This window comes from Pseudophryne corroboree, chromosome 3 (assembly GCF_028390025.1).
Source record: "Pseudophryne corroboree isolate aPseCor3 chromosome 3, aPseCor3.hap2, whole genome shotgun sequence".
NCBI classification, from domain to species: Eukaryota; Metazoa; Chordata; class Amphibia; order Anura; family Myobatrachidae; genus Pseudophryne; species Pseudophryne corroboree.
The window spans coordinates 704,016,884-704,029,260 of NC_086446.1; the positions used below are offsets into that span (position 1 = coordinate 704,016,884).

A 12,377-nucleotide genomic window follows, 5' to 3' on the forward strand; every position below is an offset into this window, starting at 1 on the left:
ACTGGGGACTCTATTACCAATGGTGATGGGGGTTAAACTCACTGGGGTGTCTATTGCCACTTGAGGTGGGTGCTAATGTTACATTAGGTACATATGGACAGTTGGGGAACTCAAGTAACAAAAAAATTCACTATCTTTTAAGCCATTTATGAAAAAGATAATCATTAGTTAAGTTGTTAATTAGTACTCACCAGGTTATGAAATATTACATGAGTGGCCTCTCCGAACCCTTCAGGAGTCAGAGTATAATGTACCGTGATTCTCTCATCATCCTGACAATTCAGTGTCCTGTATATAGGCTGGATCTTTATATAACTCTTACTTCTGGAGTAGAAATGTTGGACATTCCGTGAAGCCTCACCATAAGTGGGAATCAATGAATTTGAACTATAGCAGCTTTCAGTAGACTTGTAACTGACCTATGTTAAGAGAAAACAATACATGAATGGAGAATGGGCAAATCTTAATATTGATAAATTGTCATACAGTAGATCTTACAATTTGATAGCTACTGTTGTTAATAGGAAATTGTAATACAGTACATGTTAAATTAGTGCATTTAGTTGTATTTCTATACAAATATGATAAAATATTACTGGGCTGCTTCAGTGATAGTTCTCACCCTGAGTCTTATGTATGACTGATGGAAAGATGTGGTGTTAATGGAGAAATCCGCAGTTCCATCAGACCCAGTGGAGTAGGTGTAATTTGTTCCATCATGACCTACATAAATGACCACTGTCTCGTTGTTAATTGGCTTTCCAGCTGCATCTTCAAGGAAAATCTAGACAATGTGATGACATTATCGGTGATGGTTAAAGCTGTGAGTTTAACAAATTCTTTGTAGAGTGTCACATTGTGATTGATGCTTTCTAGACCATCTTCTTAACTCACCTGTCCATATAAAGGAATACCCCTCCGAAAGCGGGAGTCTAGCTGTTGGAATGATACCTTTGCTAGAGTGTTCTTAATCTCGGAGGAGGTTTCACCTGTCAACTCCACGCCTGATGGATAGATAATTGTTAATGTCTCCTGTACTTTATCTTCTGTTTGTAGTTTGATTCTTTCCTTCCTATTTCATCTCACCTGTTCCATCCTCTGTTATTTTGGCTGTTGCAGTGATTCTCATCTGAAATTCATTGCGTCTCAACTGGAAAACTTTTGTCTTCACCTCGTCTGAGAAACACCCATTGTTATCGGCCTAAAAAGCAAGAACAGTATTACTAGGAGGTGAATGAACCATTTCAGATTGGCTGTAACTATGTCTGGGTCAGCTGTTCCAAATACTTTTGGTGAGTGTTGCTGTTTCCTTCCATTTCTAAAACCAAAATAACATAGCATTAACTAAAAATTCTGTCAGATACCTTGGCTTTAGGTACAGTTGCTCCACCTTGTGGTTCAACCAAGTTATCATTACAATGGCATTTTGATGACACAGTTTCTCCACAATTTTCTAAAATAAACACCGGATGCAGAGAGTATTCTCTGGGGTTGACTGTTGGCCATACCTCCCAACTGTCCTGATTTCCATGGGAAAGTCCAGTTTTTTGGGTCTGTCCCGCTGTTCCTCCCGTGGGCCACAGTGTCCCGCGGTGGGGGTGGGGGAGGCAGTTGGGAGGCTCCTGATCACTCGCTGCTCTGCTCAGTTCAGAGCAGAGCAGCGATGAGTCTATTCCAGTGAGGCAGAAGGACTGGGGGCATGGCCGGCAGCTCACAGAGCGCTGGCCATGCCCCCACTGTGATGGAAATGGGAGGCATGGCTCACGATCGCGTTATTCAAGATAAGCTATGCCCCCTTTCTAGTAGGTCACGCCGCATAGCATCACGTTCACAAGCTGCAAAATGTTGGAAGGTATGCTGTTGGGCATGCCTGCTGAGAAATTCTGCTTAGAGGATATTTAAGGATAATGGGCCTAATTCAGTAAGGATTGTAAATTCTGCTAATTAGCAGAATTTGCAATCCTTTGGATCACATGCTGGGGCCGGCCGCCCATCACTGACTGGCGCCTCCCCCGTTCAACAAGCACAAATAGCGAACGCATCACAATTTCTGCTTGTTAGCAGAAACTGAGGATGGCTCCTGCCTGCAGGAGGCCCGCCGCCATATTCCCAATCATGGAGGCTGCGTTTGATGTCATGCAGACACCATGATCATGCCCGCATTTCGCCACCTCCGCCCCCCATTCTTGCCCCACCGCCCTGTCTCTGCCCTGGAAACGGAGCGTTGCTCCCTCCCCCCCCTCCCCCCCGGCCGCCCCGACCACCTCTGCCTGATTGATATGGGGGCGATCGTATCATCGTAATAATTCCGGTTGGATCACGATTTGCGATCCAACTTGAATTAGCCCCATTGTAAGTGTTATTAGAACACTTTGCTTCACCCATTCTTTTGAAATATTCACTATTATTCTAGGGGAATCCTTATTGTATGTAGTCCATGCTAGGCTAACGCTGCAGTGTCCCGTACAGGAGAAAATTGCAGTATAGCGATCACCGCCAGGTGAATAGATCATGTACATATGCGCATAGCATCTATTCACAGGGGGGAAGAGCTTGACGCAGACGGGTCTGTTTCCTCTGCCCAGCCAGCCATGCACAGCAAATTTGTCCCCATACCTCTGCGCGCTGCCCGCATTCTAGCAAGAACACTTGCTAGCAGTTGATGCTCCCATACTATTACCAGTTAGTTATTCACATACACACATATTCCGAAGCGCTATACAGAAAATATTTGGCGATTCACATCAGTCCCTGCCCCAGTGGAGCTTACAATCTATATTCCCTATCACATATACAGTACACACAGAAACATTCACGCTAGGGTTAATTAAGTTGAGAGCCTATTAACCTACCAGTAAATTGTGGGAGGAAACTGGAGCACCCAGAGGAAACCCACGCAAGTACTGGGAGAATATACAAACTCCACACAGGGCCGTGGTGGGAATCGAACCCATGACCTTAGTGCTGTGAGGCAGTAATGCTAACCATTGCACCATCCATACTGTCTCGCCATTTAACTATCTTCAAATCAAGGTCAGATCACTGTGTGCTCTCATCAACATGTTCATTGTCCCTGGCACACAGAGGGCAGTAGAAACGGGTGGTCTTCAGTATGCCGAATGTCGGGATCCCGGCGCACAGTATACCGGCGCCGGGATCCCGACACCCGGCATACCGACAGCTATTCTCCCTCATGGGGGTCCACGACCCCCCTGGAGGGAGAATAAATAGCATGGCGCGCATAGCGCGCCACCGTGCCCGCAGCGTGGCGAGCGCAGCGTGGCGAGTGCAGCGAGCCCGCAAGGGGCTTCTTTGCGCTCGCCACACTGTCGGTATGCTGGCGGTCGGGCTCCCGGCGCCGGTATGCTGGTCGCCGAGAGCCCGGCCGCCGGCATACCATACTACACCCATAGAAACAGGTTGTTTATGCAGGAACCATGATTATACATTTAATGCCAGGACATTAAGCACTGTATCAGTTTTCCAATTGTCTGTATTTATATAGGTTTGCAAATGTTTATTACATCTGATATTTTGTAACACAATGGGGTATATTTACTAAGCTCCCGATTTTGACCGAGATGCCGTTTTTTCATCAAAGTGTCATCTCGGTAAATCTCGGTCATTTACTAAACACTAATCACGGCAGTGATGAGGGCATTCGTAATTTTTTGCTAGTTCAGGTAAAAAATTACGAATGAATACACCATCGGTCAAAACGCGGCTGTTTAAGTATGAATCTCGGTCATTTACTAAGAAGTGCAAAGCAAAAAAACACAAAACACTGCCGTGAAAAATTACAACTCGTAAAAAAGTCCTAAAAAAAAACAGACCTGCTTTTTTTATCCGTGATTTGAGATGCATGCAGGGATCCATGAGATCCGTGCATGTATATCAGTGGGAAGGGGTGTGAAAGTGCTTATTTTTGCTAAAAAAATTGCGTGGGGTCCCCCCTCCTAAGCATAACCAGCCTCGGGCTCTTTGAGCCGATCCTGGTTGCAGAAATATGGGAAAAAAAATGCCAGGGGTTCCCCCATATTTAAGCAACCAGCATCGGGCTCTGCGCCTGGTCCTGGTCCCAAAAATACGGGGGACAAAAAGAGTAGGGGTCCCCCGTATTTTTAAAACCAGCACCGGGCTCCACTAGCTGGACAGATAATGCCACAGCCGGGGGTCACTTTTATACAGCGCCCTGCGGCCGTGGCATCAAAAATCCAACTAGTCACCCCTGGCCGGGGTACCCTGGGGGAGTGGGGACCCCTTCAATCAAGGGGTCCCCCCCCCCAGCCACCCAAGGGCCAGGGGTGAAGCCCGAGGCTGTCCCCCCCCATCCAATGGGCTGCGGATGGGAGGGCTGATAGCCTTTGTTGTAAAATAAAAGATATTGTTTTTAGTAGCAGTACTACAAGTCCCAGCAAGCCTCCCCCGCATGCTGGTACTTGGAGAACCACAAGTACCAGCATGCGGCGGAAAAACGGGCCCGCTGGTACCTGTAGTACTACCACTAAAAAAATACCCAAAAAAAGACAAGACACACACACCGTGAAAGTATAATTTTATTACATACATACACACATACATACATACTTACCTATGGCCCCACGCAGGTCGGTCCTCTTGTCCAGTAGAATCCAAGGGTACCTGTTGAATAAATTATACTCACGAGATCCAGGGGTCCAGGCTCCTCGGCAAATCCAGGGTTAATCCACGTACTTGCCAAAAATAAAAAAACGGTGTCCCGACCACGAACTGAAAGGGGACCCATGTTTGCACATGGGTCACCTTTCCCCGAATGCAAGAAACCCACTTTGCCTTCTGGCTAAGTGGGTTTCTTCAGCCAATCAGGGAGCGCCACGTTGTAGCACTCTCCTGATCAGCTGTGTGCTCCTGTCTTCACTGACAGGCAGCACACGGCAGTGTTACAATGTAGCGCCTATGCGCTACATTGTAACCAATGATGGGAACTTTCTGCTCAGCGGTGACGTCACTTTAGGTCAACCGCAGGGCAGAAAGTTCCCATCATTGGTTACAATGTAGCGCATAGGCGCTACATTGTAACACTGCCGTGTGCTGCCTGTCAGTGAGGACAAGAGCACACAGCCGATCAGGAGAGTGCTACAACGTGGCACTCCCTGATTGGCTGAAGAAACCCACTTAGACAGAAGTCAGAGTGGCTTTCTGGCATTCGTGGAAAGGAGTCCCATGTGAACACATGGGGCCCCTTTCAGTTCGTGGCTCGGCTTTCCGTTTTCTTATTTTATGCAAGTACGTGGATTACCCCTGGATTTCCCGAGGAGCCTGGACCCCTGGATCTCGTGAGTATAATTTCTTCAACAGGTACCCCTTGGATTCTACTGGAGAAGAGGACCGACCTGCGTGTGAACATAAGGTAGGTAAGTATGTATGTATGTTTGTGTGGATGTATGTAATAAATCTTTACTTTCACGGTGTGTGTGTCTTGTCTTTTTTTGGGTATTTTTTTAGTAGTAGTACTACAGGTACCAGCGGGACCGTTTTTCCGTCGCATGCTGGTACTTGTGGTTCTCCAAGTACCAGCATGCGGGGGAGGCTTGCTGGGCCTTGTAGTACTGCTACTAAAAACAATATCTTTTCTTTTACAACAAAGGCTATCAGCCTCCCCATCCGCAGCCCATTGGATGGGGGGGGGACAGCCTCGGGCTTCACCCCTGGCCCTTGGGTGGCTGGGGGGGGGGGACCCCTTGATTGAAGGGGTCCCCACTCCCCCAGGGTACCCCGGCCAGGGGTGACTAGTTGGATTTTTGATGCCACGGCCGCAGGGCACTATATAAAAGTGACCCCCGGCTGTGGCATTATCTGTCCAGCTAGTGGAGCCCGGTGCTGGTTTTAAAAATACGGGGGACCCCTACTCTTTTTCCCCCCATATTTTTGCAACCAGGATCGGCTCAAAGAGCCCGAGGCTGGTTATGCTTAGGAGGGGGGACCCCACGCATTTTTTTTAATGATTTTACATTGTTTAATTAAAAAAAAAAATAAACACCAGCACGGATCACACAGATCCGGCCGAGATTGATTGTAAAAAAAAACGGCAGTGTTTTGCTAATCACTGCCGTAAAAATAGGTAAAAAAAAACGAATGACATCGACATCGGAAGAAAAGAAAAACCCGAATACGACAGCTTAGTAAATCCATCGTAATCAATTCAAAAAGTTGCAGTTTTACACTGTCGATGTCATTCGTGATTGAACTTTGACCTTTTTTCGGAAATTACGAATCTTAGTAAATTTACCCCAATGTATGTCTTTAAAACACGTCTCTGAAATATGGTCAGCCTAATATGAACTACTATGTTTCATTATATATTGGATTCTGTTATCTTTCAAAACTTGCAGAATGGACACAATTATTTGGTATACTGCTATTTTGCATGTCTCTGAAATGTGTTCTGTTTCATCATTTGCTGGACTTATATTTGATGTTTTTCAATTTATTGAACAAGATATATTTATCTACTGAATCCATTGTGAATTATATCTCCTTTAGTGTATTTTATATCTCATCTACTAATTGTAAACTTTGACCAGCTTTATGAATATGGTATTTATTAAAAAGAATTGAGCATTCATACTATGTTAAGATGTATTAATTTTAGACTGTAAGCTCTCACGAGCAGGGCCCTCTTTCCTCAAGTGCTTTTCCTTCCCTCACTTATGCCATCACCTCTTCCCCACTGCCAACAATAGCACCAAACCTCTGGGATTGGCCGCGCAACTGCTTATTTCCCATCTTATGACTGCTGCTGCAGAAGTGTTTATAACCCTTGTCCATGTTCTGCTGTGTTTTGTGCTGTAAGCCACTTTTTTCCTTTAATGTTCATACTCCTTACTTACTCTATAAGGCACTGCTGACCCCTTGTAGCACTATATAAACAAAGGATAATAAAAGTAATAATAATAAATGAACCACCCAAGGATAAAGGAAGGTGTGTGACATCAAGTATCAGAGGCGTCATGGGTGAGATTTGCAGAAGAGAAAAGAGAAAATGTTGAATTTGGGGAGAGGAACAAGTGGACATATTCCGAGCTCTCTAAGAGAAATGTATAGAAGAGATTAGAGTATGAAATAGTTGTGCTTGAGAAGGGAAAGGCAAAATAGACTATATGGAGACTCAGCAAGAATATTCTAGGACAGTGGTTTTCAATTGTGTTGTACTTGTACCCCTTTGTTACTCTGTGTGTCTTTTAATGGTACTTGAAACATTTTCAGTAATGGTGGAAAAGGGTTGGGGGGTAATCTATGTTATAGACTCATAGAAAAAACTGTGTCCTAGGGATCTCCAGCTCCATACAGCAAAGTAGGACCCTGGTAACAAAATGAAAAAAAAATAAAAAAAATCTATCCCTGTATCCATGCAAACATAATAGCATATGTGGGCTACAGTTTTACTGTTAATTTAAAAACAAAAATTCAGATTGTAAATATGTGAGAAATATTTATGTTCAGTTAATTCTGTTTTTGTATAATTATTTCAAGTTCTTGTTTATTGCTTTTATATATAGCAGCGCCTAAACATTTTATCTAATAGCAATTACTGTATATTAATTACCAATGTATTGCTTAGCAAATGTTGGGGGTACACATAATGCAGATGGGTTACCAGAGGTGGGAACCAAGGTGGAAGATGCTTGGTTTCATAGGAAGAGGAATCAGTAGCAGGAAAAGTGATAATGCCACTGTATAGGTCATTGGTGCGGCCTCATCTGGAATACTGTGTCCAGTTCTGGAGACCATATCTCCAGAAGGATATAAATATATTAGAGAGTGTACAAAGAAGGGCAACTAAAATGGTGCATGGCCTACATCACAAAACTTACCCGGAAAGGCTAAAAGATCTTAACATGTATAGTTTGGAGGAGAGAAGGGAAAGGGGAGACATGATAGAAACTTTCAAATATATCAAGGGTTTTAACAAAGTTCAGGAGGGAAACATTCTTCAAAGGAAGAGAAGTATCAGAACTCGAGGACATAACACTGAAACTGGAGGGAGGCAGGTTCAGGGGAAATTTAAGGAAAAATGACTTCACAGAAAGGGTAGTGGATAAGTGGAATAGCCTCCCATCAGAGGTGGTAGAGGTTAAGACTGTAGAGCAATTTAAACATGCTTGGGATAGGCATATGAATATCCTTACAAAGAATTAAGGTTCAAAAAGGGTTGAGATTACCTAAGGATAAAAAAAAGGGGCAGACTAGATGGGCCAAGTGGTTCTTATCTGCCGTCAAATTCTATGTTTCTATATTTCTATGAAGATCATTGAGAACCACTGACCTAGGACAAGAATTCCAGTTAGACAGAAAGTGTGAAGTCAACAGAGAATGTGAAGTTAAACTGGCTCACTGGGTAATTGCCGATATTCGCTACCAGTCCTTATATTCCAGGATAACGTTTAGAGGCAACCGACTCTCTGCACCCGCTCCTCTGCATACAATTGGCATCTCTGGCATCAGAATCAGTCAGCGAAGCCAACTGTGGGGTTAATTCAGACCTGATCGCTGCTGCGGGCGATCAGGTCTGAACTACGCATGCGTATGCACCCTAATGCGCAGGCGCAATGATCCGCAGCGACAGGGAGCGATGGAAAGCGACGGGATGATGCAAAAAATCCGATCGCACTGGCGATCGCTAGAAGATTGACAGGAAGAGGGCTTTGTGGGTGGCAACTAACCATTTTCAGGGAGTGTCCGGAAAAACGCAGGCGGGACCCGGCGTTTTGTGGGAGGAATCCTGATGTCAGCTCCGGCCCAGATCATTGCACTGGCTGAGTAAGTCCTTGGCTGTTCAGAGACTGCAGAAACTTCTGTTTGTGCAGCTCTCCTGCACATGCATTGCACACCTGCACAGCGATGTCCCCCTCCCCCTGTAGGCGGCGACTACCTGATCGCAGGAATGCAAAAAACGCACCCTAGCAAACAGGTCTGAATTACCCCCTGTATGTGTGATTGCAGAGTACATGTAAGTAGGGCACTCTGTTGCACTGTGAAAATCTGAGGGTTAGAGATGGTCATCGACCATTGATGATTTAAAACCATCGATGGTCTCCCACCAATGTTGAATAGTTTTGCCATCGATGGTGGCCATTTGAATAGTTGCCTACCATTGATGGTAGCTTTGCCCCCCACCACCCACCCTTACCAGAGTGCTGTACTATGTGTAATAGACAGCGGCAATGCAGGGCTGCTGACTGACAGCTGAGCCTGCCAAGTCAGCTACAGAGCAAGGTATGCCATCTGCATCCCCATACACTATATGTGAATGACATGCAGTGCGTCAGGATACCGTTTCTGCCTCGCTCTTTAGCCCATCTGTCAGCCAGCAGCCCTGCACCATCCCGGCTCACATATACAGACAGTGTGCCAGTATCTGATATAGACTTCTCTCACCATGCCCGCCCCAAATCAAAGGTACTAACATCTGTGCATACGCAAACAACCAATGGTTGAAACCATCGATGGTACAGGAGAAGATACATTTTTGTTTCCATCAATGGGTTATGTCATCATCACCACTATCAATGGTAGGCATTCTAAGGATCAAACAGGGTTGGCATTATCTAAAGTATAAAAAAAGGGGCAGACTAGTTGGGTCACGTGGTTCTTATCTGTTGTCAAATTATAAGTTTCTATGTTCTGTTGGCCATTATTACTAATGGTGCAACCGTGCATTTATCCAAAGAGGAAGTGTCAGCACATAAATAAGTAAATGCTGCCTAGAATGCAACAAAATGCAGCCTAAATGCAGCAGGACCTACTAGGTGTGTTCTGTAAAAGAGGATCTAGGAATAGTTCTGAAGTCAAATGGAGTCAGATAGTTCCCAAACCATAATTGCTGACTTTCTGGCTGCCCAAAGTGAGGGAGTCTCAGCTCTGGAGACAAATGGACTTATGTGCATAAGGTAGAACTGATAATAGGTGGGTTAACCAAGATGAGATTTCCACTACTAAGAAAAACTGTAAACCAGCTGTATTATGCAGCTGTAAGATGATCAGAAACAACATGAGAATATATACACTGTAAAGACTGTATGGACAGGACCAGTGGTTAAATTTGTGAGTGGGGGGCCCAGGTGCAAAAATATAATCTGGGCCCCTGTTCTCCACCCCAACCAATGTTCACAGTATGCCACACAACAATGGGTGACAGGGAGAGGCAGAGGGTTACAGCGTAAGGCACCCTGCATATGGGTGACAGGGAGAGGCAGATTGTGACAGGGAGAGGCAGTGGGTGACAAGGAGAGGGTGACAGGGAGAGGCAGTGGGTGACAGGGATACAAACACAATGACCTGCTCAGTTCAGAGAATGTACCTTGGTGGGGGCAGGGACACAGCAGCCTCTGATCTGTCTGAGACAGGGGCCCCCACCCCTTGTGCTTTCCTCAGTTTGGCACTCGGTCAGGCAGACTCTGACAGTGCCAGTTACACCAGTTGTGGCTGCCTTTAATTCAGTAGACAGCAGTGAATAAAAAATATAAAAAATATGGCAGTATTTGGCTGTGATCATCAGCACTGATAGGAGGCAGGACTCCTCCTATAAGCCCAGCCCACACAAGGTCAGCCCTGCCTCCCTAAGATAAAGGGCAGATCCCTCAGGCAGTAGAACCCATCCTGTTTTCTGCACTGGGCCATTCATCCAACATTGCTTAAAATGGTCTGTGGGGGAGGTAGGCGGGGATAACTAATTTCTGGTCTGGGCAGCAGTGGGCACCTTTTAGTTGTCAGGGGCCCCGGTGCAATGCACCTGCTGCACCAATGGTAGTTCCGCCTCTGGACACGACCATATTTGATCCATAAGAAAATTAGATTTATTTATCAATCTGTAGGTAAACCCCACAGCAAAATCTCAGGAAAAAAACAAACACAGAAAATCTGAAGTTTTGAAAAACACTGATAGATAAATAACCCCTCGATCTGAGTTAGTAAAGACTGAGCTACTCGGAGCCTGCCCCAGGCATAGACAAACTAGGCAAATGCCTAGGGCATTTGGAATGCCATGGGCACACAAGCAGATTCTGCTGATTAAAATGATATGTGTGACTGCGGCTGTATCTGCATACGCAATGCTACGTTACAGTGTATTCGTGGAAATCATTGTCATATAGCATTTCATATGCAGATACAGCCACAGTCGCACACAGAATATAGGCATGCTTATTATCAATTTAATCAGCAGAAGCTGCTTGTGCTTCCTAGTCACATAGCAATGAAAATAAGATGCATTTTCTGCAAAAAAAAGGTGCCCAATGTTAGCAGAGCTGCATGGCATATTGAGGCAAGATGTGTGAGGACACATCTGTATCCAAGCAGAGGCAGAGGTCACAGTGTTAGCGACCGCGTGAGTGCTGTGTGCAGGTGGGTTGGTTGTGCAGTAGTGTTCGTATATGTGTAAGGGGCATTATGAATGTCGTGTATAAATGCATTAATAATGTGCGACATAAGTGTAAGGGGCACTATGTGTGTTATTATGTGTATAAGGGCATTAATAAAGGTTGGGATAATGTGTAAGGTGCATTATGTTTATAAGGATATTAATAATGTGTATCATATGTGTAAGTAGCATTACTGTGTGGTATTATGTGTATAAATGCATTACTAATGTGTGGCATTATGTGTATAAGGTGCTCTACTGTGTGGCATAATGTATAGAAAAGGCACTACTGTGTGGTCTTATATGAATAAAGAGCAATATGTTGTGGTTTAATGTGAATAAGGATCAATTCAATGTAATGTAACATGAAGAAGGGGCACTACTGTGATTAGTAATGAATATAAGGTAAAGTGGTACTACTGTGTGATGTAACATGAAGAAGGGACACTATTGCATGATATAATGTGAATAAAGTTGCACTACTGTGTGGCGTAATATGAATTGTGGGTACCATTGTGTGGCCATGCCCCTTCCCAAAAGAATACGCCCCTTTTTGGGATGTGCACCAAATGCGCGCAGTGTTCCTATTTAGCATATAGGGGGTAGGAGCACCAAAATGAGGACTAGTATGACTGAGGGGTGATGGTGATGGAAAGGGAAGCAGGGTCAGATGCAGGACTAGCGCTGGTGCTAGGGGGCACCAGACAAAATCTTGCCTAGGGCATCATATTGATTAGAGCCGACTATGGAGCTACCGAATGATAAATTAGGTAGAACAAGCTAAAACAATACACCCAAGCAAACAAGGGGCTTACATTAACCATTCCATTCTAAAAAAATTTTACACCATTAGATTGGTGGCGATGGGTTATAATAACTATCTTCTTTTTAGAGTAACCTGTGCACTTTTGACAGAGTGGAGTTACTGATTAACCCAATAGTAGCTCTAGCCGTTGTTCTATACTAGGGGTGGGCAAAA

The 12,377-nt window shown here is 44.8% G+C and overlaps 1 protein-coding gene across 2 annotated transcripts in view; it reads right to left on the reverse strand.

Annotated features, from left to right (window-relative positions):
• The window catches only part of A2M (alpha-2-macroglobulin), a 175,297-nt gene that overhangs the window by 86,833 nt on the left and 76,087 nt on the right, over positions 1-12,377 (reverse strand). For both annotated transcript variants that reach the window (XM_063962089.1, XM_063962088.1), the window contains exons 9-12: positions 1,087-1,201; positions 895-1,004; positions 623-784; positions 192-419 (exon numbers count right to left, since the gene is read on the reverse strand). In XM_063962089.1, the coding sequence (XP_063818159.1) occupies positions 192-419; positions 623-784; positions 895-1,004; positions 1,087-1,201 (615 nt within the window). The remainder of the gene's footprint in view (positions 1-191; positions 420-622; positions 785-894; positions 1,005-1,086; positions 1,202-12,377) is intronic.